At 39.4% G+C, this 22,842-nt stretch overlaps 1 protein-coding gene across 1 annotated transcript in view; it reads right to left on the bottom strand.

The window, feature by feature from the left end:
* dnah7 (dynein, axonemal, heavy chain 7) overlaps positions 1–22,842 on the bottom strand; it is a gene marked incomplete at its 5' end in the record, with an annotated part of 66,691 nt that overhangs the window by 13,701 nt on the left and 30,148 nt on the right. Inside the window, 21 exons of the mRNA XM_084545519.1 lie at positions 1,608–1,802; positions 2,107–2,233; positions 2,430–2,765; positions 2,858–2,991; positions 4,864–5,054; positions 7,291–7,445; positions 8,185–8,348; positions 8,832–9,017; positions 9,358–9,538; positions 10,385–10,731; positions 10,840–11,170; positions 11,397–11,626; positions 11,829–12,074; positions 12,323–12,949; positions 13,178–13,397; positions 14,057–14,183; positions 15,331–15,499; positions 15,633–15,788; positions 18,881–19,078; positions 20,139–20,360; positions 22,529–22,660. Coding sequence (XP_084401645.1) covers positions 1,608–1,802; positions 2,107–2,233; positions 2,430–2,765; positions 2,858–2,991; positions 4,864–5,054; positions 7,291–7,445; positions 8,185–8,348; positions 8,832–9,017; positions 9,358–9,538; positions 10,385–10,731; positions 10,840–11,170; positions 11,397–11,626; positions 11,829–12,074; positions 12,323–12,949; positions 13,178–13,397; positions 14,057–14,183; positions 15,331–15,499; positions 15,633–15,788; positions 18,881–19,078; positions 20,139–20,360; positions 22,529–22,660 — 4,674 coding nt within the window. The remainder of the gene's footprint in view (positions 1–1,607; positions 1,803–2,106; positions 2,234–2,429; positions 2,766–2,857; positions 2,992–4,863; positions 5,055–7,290; positions 7,446–8,184; positions 8,349–8,831; positions 9,018–9,357; positions 9,539–10,384; positions 10,732–10,839; positions 11,171–11,396; positions 11,627–11,828; positions 12,075–12,322; positions 12,950–13,177; positions 13,398–14,056; positions 14,184–15,330; positions 15,500–15,632; positions 15,789–18,880; positions 19,079–20,138; positions 20,361–22,528; positions 22,661–22,842) is intronic.

Below are 22,842 nucleotides of genomic sequence, written 5' to 3'. Positions count from 1 at the left end.
ATTGAATAAATGTGAATTCTACAACTGGAACAAACTACATTTAATTAGACAGAAGTGTTGTGGCTGATTCTGTTGATTATAAATCAAAGACGGTGTGTGTGTGTGTATGTGGATGCGACAGCAAAGAGACAAGCATGCATGGTGCACACGAGTTTGTGATCACCCCACACTGATTAAACAGCTGTTCTGGTATCTAGATTGCATAGATGTGACTAGCACAACGGGGACTGAATAGATTTAATTAGATAAAACTTCAGTTTTGGACTCTTTAGAATTCAAAGATGGAGTGTCTATGTGCATCATCTACACTTAACAGGCAAATTATTCTCCTCTCCCACTTTCTTTTCTCTGTATTTCCATTGTCTCTGCTACATTACATTTAAACCAACAAAACTTGGTAATTTCATGTGAAAAAAATAATAACTAAAAATAAGAAGATAACACAAACACACCTTATAGTCACTGATTCAGGGCTGAAAAGCAATATATGCGAATTCACACACAGTACAAAGAAGGTAGCGTACTGTATGATCAATTAAAAAATACACCAGTCAGGCATAACTTGATGATATTGATATTGACAGTAATATTGACCATTCAGTGTTAATGTTTTGCTGGGAAACCTTTGGACCTTTCATTCATGTGGATGTTACTTAGACATGTACCGCCCACCTAGACCAGACCACCCACCCCCAAACCATAGCAATGACACTCCTTGATGGCAACAGCCATCCCCAACAGGATGCAGCCGGATAAGGGCTCACACACAAAAACAGTTTAGGAACAACTCAAAAAACATGATAAACGGCACAAGGTGTTGACCTGGCCTCCAAATGCACTAGATCCCAAACTGATCAAGTATCTGTGGGATGCACTGAAACAAGCCTAATCCACAGAGACCCCCCCCCCCAACATGTACGTTGGTGTATGAAGCTGTGAAGAGGCTGTGGCATATTCAGTCATAGTACTACATTATGTAGAGAAGATGGAAGAAGGAGCTTTATCGGTATTCCAGGGTCCATCTGAGCTACCCTGCTGAGCTTCAGCATGTGCAGAAGCTGGCCAGTGGGTCTTGTGCTAATTGCCTGCACTACTCCTTAGTTTATAAAACTATATATTTATGTGACTTACCATTTCTATAATATATAACCTCATACTCTATCATTTTACCAATAAGAAAATACAGATTGAGATTCATAAGCAAAAAAAATTAAATAAAATATCCTACTGCTTCCCTATTTGTAGTGTATTATTTAGTTTTTAAGATCAAGTGAAGGGGAAGAACAATACATAATTCATCCTTAATTTTCACCAATATTTTGGAGATGCAGAGATGTCTTCTCAAAACTAACCTTCTTGGTCTCAGTATACGTCCACATGCCTGCACATACACAACAGCTTGTCATGCCATATGTGAGCCAACTGCTAACTACAACCATATTTACAGCTGAAAGTCAATACAGTTGCCACATTAAGGCACCAGCCTAATAATGTATACACTGATTAAACTTGCACCTTAAGCAGGCTTTTCACATTTTTTGACTAGTTCTGTTAAGTATTTATTTATTTATTTTTAATAAAAAATAAGTCAGCTTGATGCAACTCACTGGGCTATCGTAGACTCCTTTCCATTCATTTCTGAGGTGAGTCAGGTCATGACGCAGACCTCTGAAACTTTCCATCTCATCCAAGCGGCATATCTCATCCCAAGACTTCTTTGGGAGCCAGGTGCATGGATTTGAGTGGGGGTTATCCAGGCCAACACCACCCGTTAGAAGGAAGCGCCACTCCCCCTCATCCACCTAAAACATCAATTAGTACGATGCAGCTTGTGAAGTGTTTACCCAGTTGTGGAATGACCAGAATTGATTAAATAGTTGATGGATGACAATTTTGGGGATTATCTCTGGATAACAATTTTTATGCAAATTGAAAAAAAGACACAAATAAACTAAAGCAATCATTGAGACGACTGATTCAGAATAATGACACAAACCATTGTGTCTGATTAGCTAATCACTTACTAAGAAACCAAAAAACAATATTGGATATGTTCTCATCTATGGCTTGTGTTTCAAATGTGTGCAGGGGTGTGTATTGTCCTACCAGCTGGTTGTGCATGAGCAGACTGACATTGAGGCAGAAGGAAAAGAGCAGTTTATCCTTCTCAAACAGGGAGCGACACACATTGACATAGAGTGTGTAGGTAAAGTGGTCTCTCAGGATCTGTAGTCTGAAGAAATATACAGTACAAACGCTAGCAATTTAATCATCTTGTTTAGTGCAGCGGAAATCCAAACAGAACTCACAAACTCATTCACGCACTATTACTAGTATTGGAAAGTAACATTAAAGCAGTGGTTTGGTGACTTTAATAAGTGACTTGTAGGAATTTGTATTTTACTAGTACATTAGTCAGGCATGCTTACCTCTGCTCCAAGTCCTCACTCTTGTCTGAGCTGTCAATGGAGCTGATGAAGAGGTTAATAAACCAGGTGAGGGAGTATTGGTACATAGGTTCAATGTTAGCCAAGTCAGCAATGGCGAAGAACAAGATGGCAGAATGCTTGGCAATGGGTGTGTAGCCCATGCGGGTTTGATCAATCTTCTGCTCTGTCACCTCAGCGACAGCCTGCTTCTCTGTGATTTCATTGGCTAGCACCTTGGAGCAGGAGAGAATCTTGACGGCTGTCTCATCCTCCAGAATGTTCCCCTCAGAGGAAGACAGCACCTCTAAGATTTTGTCCTCAATCTCCTTCAGTTGTCTGACAAAAATGCAAACCCAATTAAACATTTTTTCACATTTTATTGATTTGGATTAAATACTCTGACCTGGGTATTGGTTGTGTTACTGTACCTTTTGTTCTCTGCTCCTTGAAGGATGAGAGCTTGTTTTTCTTCTTCTAGGTCAGGCCTCTCCCGAGCCACCACAATGCCCAGCAGCTGGTCTTGGATGCCCTCTGGGGTTATCATGAAATTTAGCAGGGTCACCTACACAACAGAGAACATACTCACAGTATACCAACATACCTATGTATAAATGAGCTCTATGTGTGTGTGTGTGTATGGGTAAGGTTGTCTTGGGCCACCCTTGCTCTCAGTCATTAAAGCAAAGTACTTATAGTGTAGAGTTGATCATTTTGGCTTCTGTTCTACTGCTGCTGTTCTACTCACTAACCTCCTTGCCAATCAATTCCAATAACCACTCCAGCCTTGGCAAAGTACAGATAGGATGTATTTACTTTTTTTTCTTTTCTGTAAAAAGGTGTTGCTGCTCAGAGTGAAGGAGCGTCTTTTACCACAGCTGTAGTCATCCTGCTTTGCACTTACCCAGAGGTTAAAAGCCTATATCTGCTATCTACTCTCCGCCCTAATAAACGAGTGCACTTCTCTGGGGCCTAATTCCATTTCTATTGATGCTGTGGACCCACTCAGCTGGTGGTAAAGACTCAGAGCCCATATAAATCTCCAGTTTGTCCTTATCACACATACACCCTCCTTCTTTGCTTCCCTTAGTCCCTTGAGCTCCTTAACGGTTGGTTTTCTAGCGGCTCACCCTCTTGTACTTGGAACTACTGCATTTCAAATAGGGTTTAATGGGAATAATGGAAGCATCATAGTGTACTGCACTGTACGCAAAAAAAAGACTTAAGCAAAAATGAAAAAAGAAGAATTGAGCCAGTTGTGAAAAATGAGTTGCATCAATCTAATAGCTGCCCATAAAGAGCCGAGCCCCTGCAAATAGATGCTTGAAATGTGATCTTCGGTAATGCTTTCCAACCCCTTGCCTCTCTGTAATGCAATTTCCTTTAATGCTCCTTTTCTTGGAATCTTTTTTTTCTTATTTTTTGTCAGTTGGGGAGGGGTTCTTTGGGAAGATGATATCTGTGAACAACGATTCATTGTGTTGAGGTAAAAAAGCGCAGTCATTTAAATGGTATGATGCAATATCAAAAGGTAAGGCAGTGCTTATCTGTCATTAGAAAAAAACAGACCGCAAACGATTCGCTATTAAATCAGAAAGTCAAATCCGAAATCCTCAGCTGTGAAGACTGGCATAATTTCACTGACTGAACTTAGCTTAATGAACTCTGCCACATTAAAATGGTCTGTAACAATGTACAGCTTGCATAGTGCAAAGAGAAAATACATTGCCCCACATAAGTTTACAGTTCAATGATAAAATTCTAGATGGCACAGCAATTGTTTGATCCTAAATTTAAAATTAAATGCAGATGTCTGTGTCGGTTCTTGTGAGTGCCTATATTTCATTATTATGTTGGCAGAATTTCTATTGTGGAAGAGACATCTATCCTTGGCTGTGGTAGGATTGGAGGTTACTGGTGCCATCTGCGTGGAAGGGGTTGGTAGAAAAGGCATGGAAGAACCCACAAGGCTCATTACAACAACACCGACACCTGCTGCAAACAACGCTGGTGTATGGTTATTGTCGGGATTTGCTATGCTACGCTTTATGACTTTTCTCTGTCAAAAGGTGTGCGTGAGTGCATATCTATTTGAGTGTGTTTGCATGTGGTGAGGGTGTGAATAAGGCTTGCGGCAGTGGGACTTACCAGACTTTTTAAATCACTTACACACAATCATATTTGTGTGTTAGTGAATGAATACAACAAAGCTAATTTACAGTAGCTTTGGCATTGATATGCACTCAAAGACAGCACTAGTGATGCTCGTGTTGTCTTTTATTAAACCGTATCAAGCTGAAAAGTGAAATTAGTGACGGGCTCTTATAACAAAACACAGCACTGAAACAGTTTTAATTAAAATTATTCTACTTTTCCAAAGTACACTGGTAAACATGGGTTATTAAAAATGGTAACATACAATTTCCATCTACAGTACCTTGACAGAGGTCTCAGGCAGGTAGTGAGGGTTGCGTAGCTTTGTAGTGATGTAGAAACGAAAGTCAGGAGCATATTCAATAGTAGAATCACCCAGACGGATACACATGGCACCACCCTGTTTAAAGGTCTGTCTAAGCAGAAGAGGCTCCAGAATGGGGTCTAGCTCCTCACCAACATTCTCCAGGAGTACTGAAAGAGGAAGATTCTGCTGTTAGCCAATGCTACTGTCTCATCAGATGAGCCATCGCACAACTCCAGATAGCTCTGAATTGTGCAGTCAGACTGCAACTCAAGACAAAGTGGTATTCCCAGAAAACCTTAATCATGTCCTTGCACTGGTTTCCAATCCGTTTTAGAGCACCAGTTTGCCAGTTTGGCAGATCAGCTAGTCCAGAGACCAGGGTTAATAAAGGGCAAATATGTTTTTACTCTGCTGAATTCTCAGTGTTGGAAAACTTCCAGATAGCGTTAGTTTAGCGAGTATATCTGTATATAAATCAGACTTTAAAACAGACCAATTTAAATACTTAATATTAAATGTTTTTTCAACCAGCTTATTATTATTATAATTTAATTGTTGTTATATTTGATTTAACCCATTCAGACCGGATCACGCATCTGTGCGTAGTTACCATTAAGGCCGGCAAACGCGTCTGTGTCATTCTGAGAAATTAAGGTTTTAGTAAGCATTGACATATTTTGACATATTGTTCTGAAAAACCTCAGGTTTTGAGAGGGGGTTTACAGAAGAGTATTTAGGCATAAAAAGGCCTTTTTTAGCAGGCGTTTTAGGCCTAAATGGGTTAATCTCTGATCTGATGTACCACTGATCTAATAATGTGTTTTTGTTATTTGAATGTATTATACATCATTGTATCAAAGCTTGCTACTTTACTTATTTCATGCAGCATTTACTTCATGTAGGCTTCCCACTTTATGCCACAGTGACCATCGTCCTGGCTCTGGCAGCAGTTTAAAACGAGCTTGAAAAATGTTATTTAAATTAAATTCTACTGGAGACGTAGTTAAACTCTCCTAACTATAAAGAAACTATAGCATGGCATTGCTACAGCAGCTATATATTATAAGCTACACAGTGAATTAAGGCTAACCCCACACCCTCTTTGAGTACTCTGTGATTAGAATTCAATAATAAACTTCCCCTGCGGCCCAAGAAACTTTGTGGACAGATAAATTCACATGCAGTTCCAAGAAATCAGTGAAGCATGTAAAACATTACCAGTAGCAAATGCCTTAATCCCACAGCATCATTTTTAATGTGTTTTCACATTAAGTATGATAATGTTATTTTCATGTTAAGAACATTAGCATATCTATAATTTACATTATGCCTTCATAAGGTAACTTTTTAATGTTTTTATGTTTTTCTTCCAGTTGTGATAGCTGATGAAGCTTATCAAATCAGGTCAACCATTTCTAAAGATGTCAGGAGTGTCATTCTGTCCCACTGCACACATCAGTGCTGCTAATATTTCAGTAGATAAAACAATACTTTACATTATTTAATATAAAAAAAATATATATATGTCTAGTCTGAGTTTTGTCAAAGGAAGCCCAGTTTGGCCATGCTAAATACAAGAGTAGTACTACATCATCTGGATTACTGGCTGCAGTACAAACAGCAAGAAATTGTAAAACTGTAAAATAAGAAAGCAGGCTATGAAACTGTACCCTCTGGGGACTATTTTGCACCCTACAAGGACAAGCCACTCTCTGAACTGTTAGTCTGCCAGTAAGCAAAGACCCAATGGCTGGCTGAGTCAAGTCATTATTTAGATGTCTTTTTAATGGCAGTATAGCTGTCTCTGTTTCTAACTCTTCCTTGATGTTATCGCTTATGCCCCCTAACTCCTATGAGAAGACACAAGTACAAGTATTTTGAGCTTTTTTTATGCTGTTTGGTTTTGTAAAGAGATGATAGAATATATACTGAAAGCTAGCGGACCAAAATGTCACATCCACATAGAATATGCACTAGGGATTGAATGCTGTTCCACTTCAAGGCTACAGGCTAAATAAAAAAAAGACGCACAAAAAATAAAAACTGGACAAAATAGTCACATCTGCCCACACATGTCAATTTGTCCCTAATACAGGGCAGGATAAATGTAAGTGCAGACTATATAACTGATTTCTCCTTAGCTTTTGTATGGTTTACAATAGTTTTAAATACTAATGGTGCAATAGCCATAAATAAAGGCTCACTGGAACGCCTCAATCAGAATATAGCTTATTTCAATTCTCTCCACTGCAGAATGGAGAACAAAGGAGCAATCTTTATGCAGCACCAATTCGTTTCTGTGGTAAAGACTGACCTCAACAGGCAGGGAAAGAAACAGCACCAATATGGGTGAGGCACACACCGACTAGGCAGCAACAGCAGAAGCAAGATCACAATGCTTACCTGGGGTGCCAAACTGGATGCAGTTCTCCAGAGTGCGTACAAAGTCAGCATCACTCAGTTTAATAATATGAAGGCTATTGGGTTTCTCCATGTTTTTCACCCACTTGTTGGCCTGGCCTTGGGGATCGATCATCAGAGGCCACCGCCTGGCGTTGCTGCAAATGCACACACAGAGTGGTGGGTGATCAAATGGTGCTGCATTGTCAGAGTGAAAGATCTTGTAACTGTTAACTGTGAGACATCATAACAGCAGGGGGATATTGGAGGACTAGAACTGAGATTTAGAGAGCAGCTTAGGGGTGAAAATTCACTCTGAGCACAGTTAGACAGCTCACAGTTGGAGAGCACACCAGGACCCATGGTATTGTGATTAAAAAACAATGCTGCATCTTCATTTACACAAACAAGCAGATGTCTTGTCTTGTTACTTTTTCTTTACAGAACTTTAAAGTTGAACCAGGCATATTATGTTGTAGCCTCTGTTTTAATTAGGGATTGGTAATTATTCTGTTAATCTACTGTGATCTTGCTACATAATTTGTCAAAATGTGCAGCTGCACTGCATTTAAACAATGTAACACATTCCTTATGCACACTGAGTGTCATAAAAAACAAAAAACCTGCAGTTTCAATCAAAATACTCATGCACAGAGTAAGAAAATGCTCTTTACATTAAAAAAATGTAATTTAGTTTCTTTCTGAGAAACAATTTGCAGCTGTATGACACCTTCAAAGTGCTGCTTCTGTGAAAGTGCCACTGTTAGTTTTCTGTTTCCGTACATGTCATTATGTGATTCTTAACCCATACATAGGTACTGTGTTAAAGGCTTGACAATAAAATGCTAAAAAATTTAGTAATACTGGTGTCACTGTATGGTTTGCTTCAGTACTTACGAGATTATGATACCGTTGTCGATGGAGAAGCTATCTGATGGCAGGCCAGCAATGGTCCAAGTGCGAATCTTTACTGGGTCGCCCAGCGTGTTCATGAGAGACATGTTGGAGGAACATGGGATCTCTCTGCTCTTACAAAAATTCATCCACTCCTCTGTCTGATCCTGGTGAGAAGAGCATAACTAGTAATAACTTAATTTTCATTCCTTACAGGAACAGAAACAAACACATACACTAATCCACAAAAAAAGAGCATATGTTAATGAACATTACAAGTGTACACAAAAACATAAAGATTTGCACAAAACAAAAAAACAGGTAACATATATGTACAATGTCCCAAGAAAACTATCATTATCATATTATGGACAATTAAACTAACTAACTCATTATCTTTTGACAGAGGCCTTGCATGTGGACAGGTCTAAGAGAGGACCTTTGTCTGTTGTCTTGGAGACATGAATCCAGACAGAGGAGAAGGAAGTACTTTTCGCAAAAGCCCTCTCAAGCATTTAGCTCTGAATAATCTTGAAAAAGTGCTAGGGTTTGACCGTGAGCTCAACACAAACAGACCATCAGTTAATAGAAACTCCAAACATCAACCTATTTTCCGTGAATGTAGGACCTGCTCCCTCAGGTGTCTGTACCTGTCTGTAGCTGGAGGTGAAGGCGCCCAGGTAAGCCACTATGGCTGCTGAGATAAGGATGTCCCCGGTCAGGTTATTGTAGAGTATTCCCAGATTGGAGGCCATTTCACTCCAGCGTGTCTTCTCCCCACCCAAGCCTCCAATCAGCTGCTCAGCACGCTCCAGCTTCTTACTGCACATATCAACCTGGAGGGCAACACCAGAAGAGGAAAGCAAAAAATTGCAATGTTCTGGTTTCCTCAGGACAAAGAACTAAGTTATGTGTGACCACATTTATCTAATTCAGTCACAAAGTAATGGTGGCTGTCTGTTTTATTTTTCCAGACTTAATGACTATAGTTATCCCCTTCTTCATCTCCACATTTACCTATATACAGCACACATCTGGCTAGTAAACACGGGCTGCAAAAACATTCCAGTGATCGGATCTGTGCAGGGAAAGTTAGTTTCTAACCACAAACGCTGACAGCTATTAAAATTCAAATGTTCCCCCTCATACACACAGCTATGCAATATAATTGGAAACCTGATTCTCCAGGTCAGCTTTCTTCTTTTTATTAGCATCCAAAGTCTCCTGAAGCTTTGCCAGCTTATCTTGGACTTCTTTGAGGGCAGCCTGCTTTTTCTGCAAGCTCTCCATGGCCACACTCAGCTCCCCTTCAGCCTGAGCTAGCTTCTCCTTCTTTGGAGCTACCACCTTTGCCACTCTGAAAGACACATGAAGCATATAATACCATGAGCCTACAATTACAAGATAAGTAATATATCAGTGCAGATTCTTGGATAGGTTGGTTTAACTAAATCTGTGCGAACCAACAGTCAAACAAACACACAGGATAATGGTAAATGAATGATCTTGTGTCTACCTATTAGTACTCAAAGCACTTTACAGTTACATATCTACCCACTAAGCCACAGACGCCCTTAATGGTGATTCCACTGTTAAAAACATTATACAGAATTTGACCTAAACCATAGTTCATCTCTACAGAAATACTCAACTGTACTCTAACAGAAGAAGATAAAAAGGTAGGAAATAATAATACATAAACAGAATTCAATTCTATGTAGTGTGTGAGCAGTAGTAGTAGCAGCAGGTGTACTATTTTTTATTTTTTTTTACTAATAAAATATTCTAACTTCCTGATTGGGAATTGCTTTGAAATATAGCAGATGATAAAAATTATATAATGTGATGAAATTTTATCTAATGATTTTAGTACGAGGCTTATAGAAACAAACTATGTATGGGAAGTGCTTGATTTGAAATTGGATATTGTTTAAATTGTTGGGAAACAGTACCCAGTTTTGTGAGCAAAAATTGGAAGTCAAAGCTTAGCATCTATAAATACGCATAGCCTTTAAAATAATGATATAAATATTTCCCTTTAAATGATTCTTGCCTCGCATTTGGCCTGTTAGATGAATCACATGGGGTAGAAAAATCATTATTCCTTTGAATCTAACAAAACTTCATGTTAATCACTAAGACAGATGGAAAGCTCTTTTCACCATCAAAAAAAGAGAAGAACTTACCTACTGAAATTACTTACTTGTCATATTTGTCCATGGCACAAACCCACTTACACAGGCCTTCCGCTGCAGTGGATGCAGTCCTAATCTTCTCAGGTACAAAATCTGGATTGGTGATGTACTTATTGCGGATAATGGCCATAAGATTTGGTGGGATGCTGTCTTTATCGTACTCATGGAGGCTCTGGAGAAACCTCAAGTCTCCCAGAAGCTTTTTGGCTGGTCCCCAATAGTCTTCCACTTTTTTACCCGAGCCGGAGGGGTCCGGCACACGATCCGGCTTGAGGCCTTTGAGAATGCAAATTGTCTCCATAACCAGCTTGACAGCTGGGGGTGGGCTTTTCATGGACTTCACCACTGTGATATCCTGTATATTGAAAAACTATTAATTCTTCTATACCAATACGTGTGGCCTTTCAGACAGCTCAAAAGGGCACTGTCTCGCATTAAGACAAAAGCATATGAGTGACTTTACCTGAGTGGTCAGAGTATTCAGTGCAGCTAGGGCTGACTCCAGGATTGGCATGGCTTCAGCCAATTCAGCATCACACTCGTCCTTGATGGCCTTGGCAGCCATGGCTTGTTCATTAGCTACTGCCTCATCCTCTTTCACCACCTTCTCTGTCTCAGCTACCTCCACAGATTCATGTTCAATCACCACCATCATCTCATCTACCTCTTTGCTAGCAACAAGCAGCTGTGGCTGTAGAGCCTCTAGCTCAACTTGCATGGTAGCCACTTGGTCTGCTGCTGACTCCAGCTTTTCGAGACCCACCTCATAGCGACGTTTCAGCTTCATCACCTCACTGGGCAAAAGACAGAGAGAATTAAGGAAAATGATTACATATGGAAACTGAAATTGGATTTTTGTGGTCGTTGAATTACAATGTCCCGATCAGTACTTATGTGGCTCAAATTCTAATTTCAATATTTTAAAACTAAAGCCAATTTCATCTAAAATCTAAGACGAACAAAAACATAAAATAACCATCACAATTCATTTCGGACACATACACTAAATACTGAACTTACGCTCTTTTTGTCTTCAGCAATGCTTTGAAGGTGGAAATAAGCTCCAGGTATGAGGTTGGGGTGACATAATTGTGGCGCTGAAGCTCATTCAAAAATCGGACTGACAGATCAATGGTTGAGGTGTGGAAGCTCTTGCACATATTGATGCAGCCTTCTCGGGCCTCATCAGTCATCTCAACGTCCTCCAGGAAGCGGCAGGCCACAGCCTGCAGGGCATCCTCAGGCCAGCTCTAACAAGGAAGGAAATATGCCCCTGTATTGCCAGACCTACAGTGCCTTTTATTCTCTGTCATGATGTACTAGTAATGTTATTGTTACCAATGTAATCAAAATGCACTATTTAATCTCTATTTAATTGTAAATAGCTGGAGACACTCTTTGATGGGCACACAAAACAGCATACCAGAACATTTGTAACATGTAGACACGCACCTGGAACCAGTCAATGGTGCAGCAGTTAATGAGGGCAGGGAAACGTCTTAAGCGATCCCTAAATGCATCTCCAATGGGACTCATGGCCAACACCACATGCAGCTGTGTGCGACAGCGCTCTAAAAACATGTTGAACAGGGACAAGAGGCTGCCATCTGTCTGTTTGTCGCGGTCACGTTGCCGGTCCAGCACACGCATTCGCTCACAGATTTCCTGCTTCTCGTCAACTGCAAACAAGTTAGGCACCTAGAGACACCCAAATGATAAAGTTACACTCTTTCTCTCTGTATCAACATTTAACCACATCCATTTCTCTAACCATGTATTCATCAGTTCATCAATTACAATTTCTAACCTCTCATCCAAACCTTCATTCACTGACCCATCTTCACACTAAATTTGTATGTTATTTTGCATACCTCAACCTATCATTCTTTCCATGCACACTGATACCTGATAAATCATTTATCAATGTTCACTTCCATCCACTTTACCTCGCCAGTGTTGAGCAAATTACCAATGTCCTCCAGGAATGACTCCATTTTGATCTGAGTGTCTGTAAAGAGGAACACGGCATGAGCTTCACCCTGTGTCGACTTCCTCATGATTAGCTTCAGGTCATCATGCCATTCAGTGGTTCCATAGGTCTTGGAGATTTCCACCTGGAAAAGTTCTGCCTCAGCCATGTGGGCAGCCAGCCTGGTGAGAGACTGACGCCCGCTCCCACCCACACCAACCAGAAGGGCGTGGCCACTTGGCTGCTTGAGGATGCGGGAAATGCGGCATACATGCTCGATGGCAAAACGGAAGAGCACCAGATTCATAGGTGCTTTACTGATGTTGTTATACTCCTCCAGGTGTGACTCTACCACTTGACGGAGCTGTTCTAGGTCGTGTACTTCACGGTAGTTGCGGTCCTCACCCTTGGGGTCATGGAAGTCACAAAACATAAGGCTGCGCAAGTCATCCTCAGTAACTGTTCCATCGTGATCCCGGTCCAGATGCTGGAAGAGCTGATGGAAATCCTCCTTCATGTGATTCTGAGCCACAACCTGTAAATGACTTACTAGCCAGGAGCGGTCTGTGTCATGGACCAGACGATCATAGTATACTCTCAGGACCTGAGGATTAACATTACAGAATGAGTCAGAAGTTAGAAATAAATGCAAGGGACAGTACACAGAGCTCTCAACACATTCAGGATGTCACAAAAATCTGTTCGTACAACAAGTGAGAAGCAGAAGTCACTTTAACTGGAAATGTATTGTAATGCACTTACACATTTTCAGGATTGTTCTATTTTACCAAGATTACTTTGGTTGTATTGGTCTCAGGTAAGTCAACAATACCTCATGTGCCCAGAGTCGTTTGATGACAGATGGTTCATCTGCAGTCTCTGGCCGTGACAAGCAGATGCCCTGGATAACCCGGGAGACATCACGTAGATTGAACAAGTAATGGGACTTTGCCGGGGTTGGTAGCAGGTTCTTGGTGGCCTCTTGGTACACTGACATAGTGCTATTGACAACCTGAGAGGTCAAAGCTGCAAATGGCTTAGGGAAGGAAAACCTGTAGATAAAATGGTAGATTCACTGTTCAGACAACATTCTGATTGCTTTCTACAGTTTAGTTGAATAAATTGAGTCTGTAATTCTTTGTTGTAATAACTAAAGAGGTAATTATAAGAGACTATATTGACTATAGTAATGTAGTCAATAGTCAATTACTGTAGTAATTACCTCTTTAGTTATTACAACAAAGAATTACAGACAAGAAAATCCATCCATCTTTTTAACATGCAGGTGGTATATCTGTTTGCATACACTCTTGGGTTGACTTGAAATCTGTCCAAAAGATCTTATTGCTTCGGGACTTGTGATCTCTGACGTAAACAATAATGAAGTACAAGAAGAGACGATGAAGAAGAGCCTTTAATCCTCTTATTATTGAAACTGATGTATAGAATAATTTTATGATAAGTGGCATTTATCCTCCTAAATCTTTGTACAATATTATTGACTTCTGCTTCAGGTATCTTTGCTTTGTAATAATTTACGTTTCATTCTATCGTTAAAAGCAACTCAGTAGTTAATCTTACGCCAATAATTACTGAAAATCTGTAGCTCACGAAGAACAGGCAGCACCTTGGAGCAGCTTAGTGGATGATATGTACACTTTTGGTTATGTACACTTCTAAATATAATATGTTATATATTGATTATACTGACCGTATAGTGAAATGCCAATCTATGATCCTTGAAAAGATTGTATACATTGTCCTCTCATCAAAATCATTAATGGTGATCATATTAAAGTGGCGCAGATACCGAGGAGTGATCGGGTTGCGACCCCCACCTAAAAAACAGAAAGAGTAAACAGGATTAGTTTGAATATTGAATATTAGATAACACATCTGACAGAAATGTTTCAACCAGTAATTCTGGTACTCCAACTTAATAGCCTGTTATTTCATGGTGGTCAGTTTATTTTACATATATTTAAATTTATATTTACATACACAAGTGTATTGAAGTGTATATTCAAAGATGACCCAGCAGCCTAGGGCGATTGTCAGAGATGCCATGCTACATATTGCCCCATGTTCAAAGTGAATTCAGATGAATAACCTCATCATTTTAGTATTTTCCAGGCCTCGGCGTCACAGCACACAAGAACACCGAAACCAATTGTGTCTCATAGTGTTATCATCTTTTATAGCTCTTCATGTCTTGCAAGGCCACCTGAATCAATAAAGTTCATCCACTGAAGGTACCTTTTCTATGCAGTGCTTTCAGGCAAGTGTTACTCTTAGCTCTACTGTTGAGTTATGTTTGTGTTATCAATTTTCAAAGGCCCAATGGGAAACAGCACAGATCTCAGTAAGAATCACACATTTAGATAGGCATACCAACAGCTTATTCAGCCAAGTAATACCATAAACACAGAAAGACAACTCTAAAGATAATGTCACACCAAGTCCATTGCATCTATCTCCACTGAATAGGTATAATACAGTTAATAACACCAGTAAAATCAAGCTCCTCCACCATTTTGCTTGGTTTGGGTTCAGCGTTTGCCACAGCCATGCAGTTAAAAAAGCTAAACAACTGTCTGACTTGGCACCAGCAGCAAATTTAGTTGTAGTGCGGCCACCTGAGAGTGGCACCCACTGTGTTTCTTTTGCAGCTGTCGCTGCCAGCTGCCTCAGTGGACAGGGCTGCTTTCGTGTTTACACTGGTAATTGTAGTGGAGGAGTGTAGAGGAGTGAAGTTGTAAACACATTCAATTTGTAAAAACCTTAAGGCAGTAAGGAGCTGTACAAAACAGCAGGGAGTGTTTAGTGACACTGATTCAACAGCACTTGAACAAGAGACAGGAGGAATAAGTGCTCAGTCTAAAAACAGAAAACAGCAAACTTTTCTTGTCAACTAATCAAGTGCAGTAATGTTGATGTGTCAATGATGTTTGTAATAAAGTTTAGGGCATTACAACTGCTACTCACCAGGTGGTCCCATCGCACATATAATCTGGATATCCACCAAGTTGATCATGGAGCAGTCCTTCATGTCATACCAGTTCCAGTGGTCCAACCACTGGCGCAGCAGCTCCACGGGAGGCTGGGCGCCATAAACCTCCCTGGCTGGCATATTCACATCATCCACAAACACCACCTATTATGATGTATGTTAGCATATTTGGAACAAGATAACATACTGTATGATGATGAAAAACCTTGTTACGCAGTCAAAAACAATGACAAACAAGATGTTCAAACATAATATGATAATGATTAAGCTGCTGTACCATTTTCTTCCCCACTGGAGGGCCGAACACGCCTTTGCGTCGCTTATCTAACTTGGACATGATAATGTTTTGCGTCTGGGCTGCTGTAGTCTGAGCTGAAAAGTTGACAAATAATGGGCTGTACACATCCTTCTGCAGCTGATTCAACAGGAAGTCCTGGGCAATAGGTATATGAAATATGAACACAAATTATCATCAAATCTCATAGTATGGAGATGCATTTTATAGGGTATACTAACAGCATCAATATCTGTACATCTACAACACAATAATGCATATTGGTCCCACTGCCAGAAAAATAAGAGATACTATCAAGAAGAGTGCCCTGGTGAGGTTGAGTTGGTTGTTTCTTGCTTTTTTCACTATTTGCTATGATTCGGTCCAGGCCCTGGCCTTGTTCTATTCAGATGTGCATGTCCTTTCTCAGTTTGTTCTATCAAGTGTTGTTCTAAAAGTGGCATTAGAAAGGTCAGTGTTAATGAATATTCAATAATATTGTGGATTTTTCTCTACATATAAGTGTAATCAAGGTAATAAATTTGTTGACAATTGCACATTTGAAAGAAGCACTTAATTGCTCATGAGGTTGGAAAGGTGTGTAAGTATTCTCACCCTCTATTCTGATTCAGCATGCCAACGATACCTTACCTTACAAGTAGAGTGCATATAAAATGATAATTGGCAAATTTATCCTCACAAATGGTTGTGATAAGCTTTATAATGTAATTAAATGTGACTTTTAGTATGTATTTCATTACATAATCACTGGATCTCAGTTAATCCCTGAAAATCACACTGAAAAGAAGCGGGAAATTAGCTGCCCTCAGACATGGTCGAAAGTAATATTGTGCAGTTAAAATGGTAAAATCAATGAAATTATGATTATACATGAGAGTTTACAAAAGGACATGACAAGAAGCTAAAAGAAGCTTTTACAAAAGGATATAGACTAATAGTCTATTTGGATAAATGGCCCTCTCTGTTTATTCTATTTTTGGAAAGAGAATAGATCTGATTTATTTTTATTAGGATTTTGTCTGTTATGGACCATGTGGGTTCAGAGCACATGCCCTAGCTTTCCCCGTGCACATGTATATAAGTATATACACACTTCTCACACATCATGTGCATAATGAGCTGCATAATCAAAGGGGACTTGTGATGTGAATGATCACAGGATGCAGCCAAAGTGCATCATTATCCTCTTGTCTGAATTATAAACCAGTAGTACAGCTTGGCTCTGTCTCACTCCAGAAAAGTGTGGGGTAGGTGAAGGAGCCTTATTTAAAATTGTCTGCCAGCACTAGTGCAGACACCATGCTATTTATGTTCACATGGTTCGTATGTTAGTCTGCCTTTATTATTTTGGCATGATTTGGGTTTCAGTTGTAGTCTTTTGGTTGCAGCATGGGACAGAGCCGCTCCACCACAAAGACAGGCAGGAAGTGGGTAGCAAGGCAGGCTCTCCAAAGAAATGAACTCTATTCACCCCAGAGACTCAAGTTTGAGCACACTAATGGATGAACTAATGAAGCAAAGGAAGGAGGGGGATTAGTCCTTGATATAAATAGCCAGAGCTCTGCTGAAAGATACTCTGTATTCTTTGAAAGCGGCCATTTCACACCTGGTGTCTGCCTCCAAATGATTTGTGTGTTCAGAGCACTAGCTCTAGCCTGGACTCTAGCCTACACTTACTTATATTTTATTTGATTTCATCTCACTGCTCCTTGGAAGTGATGTTATCAGTAGCAAAGGTATGTTGTTCTGCGTACAATAATAATTTCTGCTAATAAAACAGCTTTATAGTGGACAAAGAGAAGTAAGACAGTCTGCTAATTATATTTCACTTTAAATGAAGCAAATTAAAGTAATTAGGTGTTTGTTGTTATTGGTACCATCAGTAGTGTTTGGCCGGTTGTAGCACACTGATGATGCATGAGTTCAAATTTTGTTTTTATGTTGTGCACATGTGGCATTAAAGGAGAGAAAAAACAGAAATGTGTTTCCAAATGTAGTGAAGAAGAGGGTTAGCAGATATAGACATAAACGAGGATTCCAGCCTCACCTTCTCCAACTAGTCAAGGTGCAGTTGAAATTAACAAATGTGTCTGTTCAGACTCATAAAACCAGTGTAGGCTTTGAAGGAATGTAAAAAAAAAAAGTTTTTCCACAGCATTATGATGCCACAGTTAAAGGAACAGTATGTAGGATTGTGGCCAAAACTGTCCAAAACTGGTACTGCAATCACTTTCAAAATACTGTAGAACGGTGTATCCCCTCAGCCTCCCCCCTGACTCGAGGTTGCCAGCTAAGCTGCAGGATCCAGCAGGAACGTAGGCTGCTACAAGGAGCTTCCAATGGCAAGTGACGAGTCCTACACAGTAAGTTTTTTTTTTTCTGTTAATAAAGTTTATGCTTCATGAGAGATGTTTTGCGAAGTAATTATGTATCGCAAAACTTTACTAATGGCGATTAGCCAAATATTTCGTAAAGATGTACTGTAATACCACATTTCAGTCGGAACATAGATTGTTTTCATACCCTGCTAGTGGTGCGATATAAAGCTTTTTATGAACGCATTTAGCACGGGCGACCATGGAACATCCACCGTCTATATGTACGGAAGCACGGGGCTTTTAGCCTATACCAACAAACATGGTAGAATATAGCATCCAAAAGTCGAGGGTCACTTCCATGCCATTCCGGACTTTGTCACGACGTATTTCGGATTCATAACGAGGTCTTTTAGGTTTAGTAACGTTATACATGTTTTATCCGACACGTTCGTAGCTGCAGCTGTGGTAACTAGAGCAGAGCTGGCAACCCGGAAGACGAAACTCTATTGACTTTGTGATTAGTAGATAGGTGGAGGGTGGCGCCTCAGGCCAAAACACAACATGACAACATCAACATCAGTTGAGGGCTGCAACTTTCACTTTTAAATGACAATATCCTGGCCGGACCACTGTTGTCAGTGATATAAGTATTTGAAATGAACATTATTTCTTCATGTCTAGTGACATATCAGGGCCATTTTATGATTAATTGAAATACATTTCTTACATACTGTTCCTTTAAGCTAACCTTTAACATTTTGGATATTGTATGTAATTTCGTAATTTTATCCTCCTAAGACATTTGTGTGAAGTTTTGTCATATTTTATGGCAGGAATCTTGAATCATGGCTAAAGATTTGTTTTGAGAGGTCACTTCAGCATACTGTATACTGCATACATCGGACGACTCACTGTAATGTAGACGCTCTTGCCAGTACCAGTGGGACCAATGAAAACAGTGGGCTTCTGGTGAGTGATGAGCAGATCCATCAGTGCCATGTAACGTACTGTGTTCTCAGTGGGCACAATGATCTCATTGAACTGCATATCCTTGCATATGGAAGGAGCAGTCTTTAGCATATCTGTCCAAAGTTCCCACCTGCCTGGGCCCTAAAGAGGATATGTAAAATAAGAAAAAGAGAGATTTTCATTTGGGATATGAAAGAATATTTTTCACTGGGTAATATGGAGCACACACAATAATGTGTCTAATATAATAATATAATAATGTTTTACTTATATTTTATTTGATTTAATCTTTCTTTTACTCCTTTTACTTGTGGTTCTTAAGAGTGTTTTTATGTGCAACTAAGCTACTGTGACCAAGCAATTTCCCTTGTGGATCAATAAAGTATGTCTAAGTCTAATTCTATATTTTTTGAGACAAATATGGTTGTCTAAGTTTATGTCACTCCTTACTTTTCTCTATCTAAAGTTGTAGAACAAAGAACACTAACATGACCCATGCTAAAATGTTTCTTTTTAGGATTACCTTTGCTACCACTATTAGTGCATGCTGTTGATAATAAAGAGATCATTAATATATCAGGTTAAAAAGGTTAAAACATAGCATGTCATATAGTTCGATCATACATTTCTCTCTGCACGAGCAACATTTTTTCACTCTATATGAATTCAAATATCTACTCTGAAAGGAGATTGGCCTGTAAGTTTATTCTGTCATGTGAAGAAGAACTGAAAAAGCCACTGTGGTGATGAGTGGTGAAACGTCTTCTCAAAAAACTCGACAAATCCAGTTGCCTTTTTTTTAAAAAACGCTTTTTGGATTTATTCTGTACTGGATATGTTTTTGCTTACTATCACTGGAAGCAAATTCAAGGCAGATTCATTGCTGTGACAAAGACTTAAGTATGACATTATAAAGGTCACAACCATCTTTCTTAACCATCTTAGGAGAAGCAACATTTAATACTTCTATGTCCTTCTGTCATGTCAACAGGTGCTCGATGTTCAGGGGGCTCTGTTTTGTGTCTGTTGTCAGTTATTGTCAGTGGTATTGATGGCATACACAAAACTATATACCATAATTGTATTTGTATTTGTTTTTGTATTCTTCATCATAAGAGAGAGAGAGAGAGAGAGAGTTTGTCTTTAGCACTAACATAATAATTAAACCACAACTTTAATTGTACATTTCAAGCAGACTTACCTCTTTAATGAAGCGATACTGGTAGACTGTTCCCTCAGTTGGCAAGGGTACTGTGAGCTGTTTAGGTGGAGCCTCAACAGTGGCCAGAATACCATGGCGGGCCATGGTCTCTGCACTTAAGGAGCCATTCAGTATCTCTCTTACCAGTGCATCAAACTTGATCCGGCCCAAATCATCACAGCTGGCACCCACTGACCACACCAGGCAGAACACAAAGATGCCCTTTGAAAAAGAAAAGATTAATTAAGTAGTAGATATATTTGTGGGTTGTCGCATCATGTGTAAGAGTCTTAATGAGAAGACTTAGCATAGTTATACATTTCTGCCACATGCATGCTGGGGCTTATAAAAACCTTTTTCCTTCTGACATATTGTTTTATAGGTAAGTGAATGTACACTTGCGTTTCTTTTGAATGTGTATGCTAAAGCAGAAAAACATTGTTCAAGTGCTAGTGGTTTAAAACTGTATCTCCAAATAATACTTCAGTCCAGCACTTAAGAAAATATAATTTTTACTCTTCAGGTAAATGGGATAACTACAAACTGTACCTTAAGGCCTTACAACTAACCGAATGGGTAAATACTGTATCACAATATAACAAAGGCCTAAAAACTCTTTTTATGTGCACATACAAAATCTGCAGTCAAATATCTCTTTGCACAGAAAATGTTAGCAATTACTGAACTGATTTAAATATACAGCAACCAGACAAATGCCTCAACCAGTGTAAAGATTTCTTTACAAGACAAAAAACAGAATCCACAGAGAAGAGATGTCTTTGTTAGAAAAAAACAGCAGGAATACTGTAGGAATTGGAAATGAGGCTTAGCAGCCTCATGATAGCTCCTGCTGTTAAAAAGCTGATTAATTCAACACTTTGATAATGACTGTCTGAGAAACATGGGAGAGAGGGTTGAAAGGCATTCATCAGTGCAGTATGCCACAGGGGGATAATAGCAGTCCTTTCAAAAGACATGATTCAGAGGCAAAAAAAAAAATAAATCAATTGGAACTCATACAGGGGGCAGAAGAAAAGGCTCATCTGCTAAAACTTTTCCATGCGTTGTGGAGGCAGACCTGATTAGTACAGTACATTTAAAAAAGAAAATGAATGCTCTTTTGTTTATACTGTATCTGTGTTGTTTAGTAGAAGAAATGTTTTTGAATGCACAAAGAGCATTGCAATGCTTTTTATCCCTTTGCAACTAACAGAAGTTTGAATTAAAGTAACGAAAATCAAGCTGCAGATGACTGAAAGGACAGTTTTAGCTTTTACATTTCAGTACTTCAGACAAATTTTGATGTTTTTTGTCTGATTTCACATTCTTTTACTATTTCACATCACAATATGACAACTTAATAGAAAACATACCGTGGTTATTTTGTATATATTAGGCATTTGCTAGCTGTCGGGTTAAAACTTCAAGGCCAAATATTCTGCAAGGTTCTTATTACTAAAGAACACAGTTCTTAAGAGTGGTTAGGTTTCTTTATTGAGTTTTTTCAAGAGCTGGGCAGTTGAGGAAGCAGTCCTAAATGTGACCCTGGAGGCATTTTGTGTCACACTGCTGAAGAATGCAGGCACAAATTGTCCACCTCCAAATGTGGTCTGACTGATTGGATCTCAAATGTGTCCTAAATGCTGGTTTGTTCACACCCGCACTTGCTGGTCACTTGTGATTGCGTAGGATGGATGTTAATACGAGGTCCTAAAAGGGCCATTGTCTCTTGTCAGTGAATATCATGAGACAGAGCTGTCTTCATTCACTAACTGTCTAACTGTCTCAGTTTTCTCTTGCTGTACCAGAGAAAACTGTAAAAAAAATAATTGTACCCATTAAGGGCAGTTTCTCTCTTTGTGTGAGCATTTCTTTCTGCTTCCATGAGCAGCACCACAGGCTGACAACATCATCACAAAGCAAAATAAAACTTGCCTGTTTCAGCCTTTTCTTTTTTTATCAGTCACATTCTCAATTTGTATTCTAAGCACATGACAAGACTGTTTACTCTGATTCAGTCTCTACAGTCTGTTCAAGTGCGAATTTTTAATGTGCAGCGTAATCAAATTTGAGGTGACACATCAGAGACTCTCAAAGGTCTTGGATGTTAGTTTCTCTAACCTCTTGTGGACTTGACATTTTTGTTTGCACTAATAATCTGCCCAATGCTATAAGTTGCATTATTTAAACAGAATGACTAGCATTTAAGACTCAAACTTTCAAACACAGAACTAGCTGTGTGTGAGATTAATGAGAGTGGGTATTGGAATTGGATGTTCAGGCCACTACACAGTACTGTAAACCCGTCTTGTAGGGTTGTGCTAAAAACCTACAATAATCACTTTATAATGATGCAGGCATTTGTGAGTATCAGTATTGTGGACACAAACCTCCAACCAGGAGCAAACATCTCTGTCATTCATGCTCTTCATTTGTGCTTCATCCTGAAATTCCTCCATCATGCAGTCCATCAGATTCATCAGGGACCTCACTAGATTGGCATCAGAAGTCGGGGACAGCTCCTGGAATCAAGCAAAAAGAGACAACACACATCAACACTGCACCAGATGTGATGTCTGAATACACTGCCTGACTGAAATTATTCAAAATTATAATATAAATATAGTTGTCTAAACATGCTAATACAAACTGCAAACCACTGTATGTAACTGACATGTAAAACTAAGACAAAGTTAAATATTTA

Source organism: Chelon labrosus (genome assembly GCF_963514085.1).
Source record: "Chelon labrosus genome assembly, chromosome: 5".
Classification (NCBI taxonomy): domain Eukaryota; kingdom Metazoa; phylum Chordata; class Actinopteri; order Mugiliformes; family Mugilidae; genus Chelon; species Chelon labrosus.
This window is presented reverse-complemented; position numbering and strand designations above follow the sequence as displayed.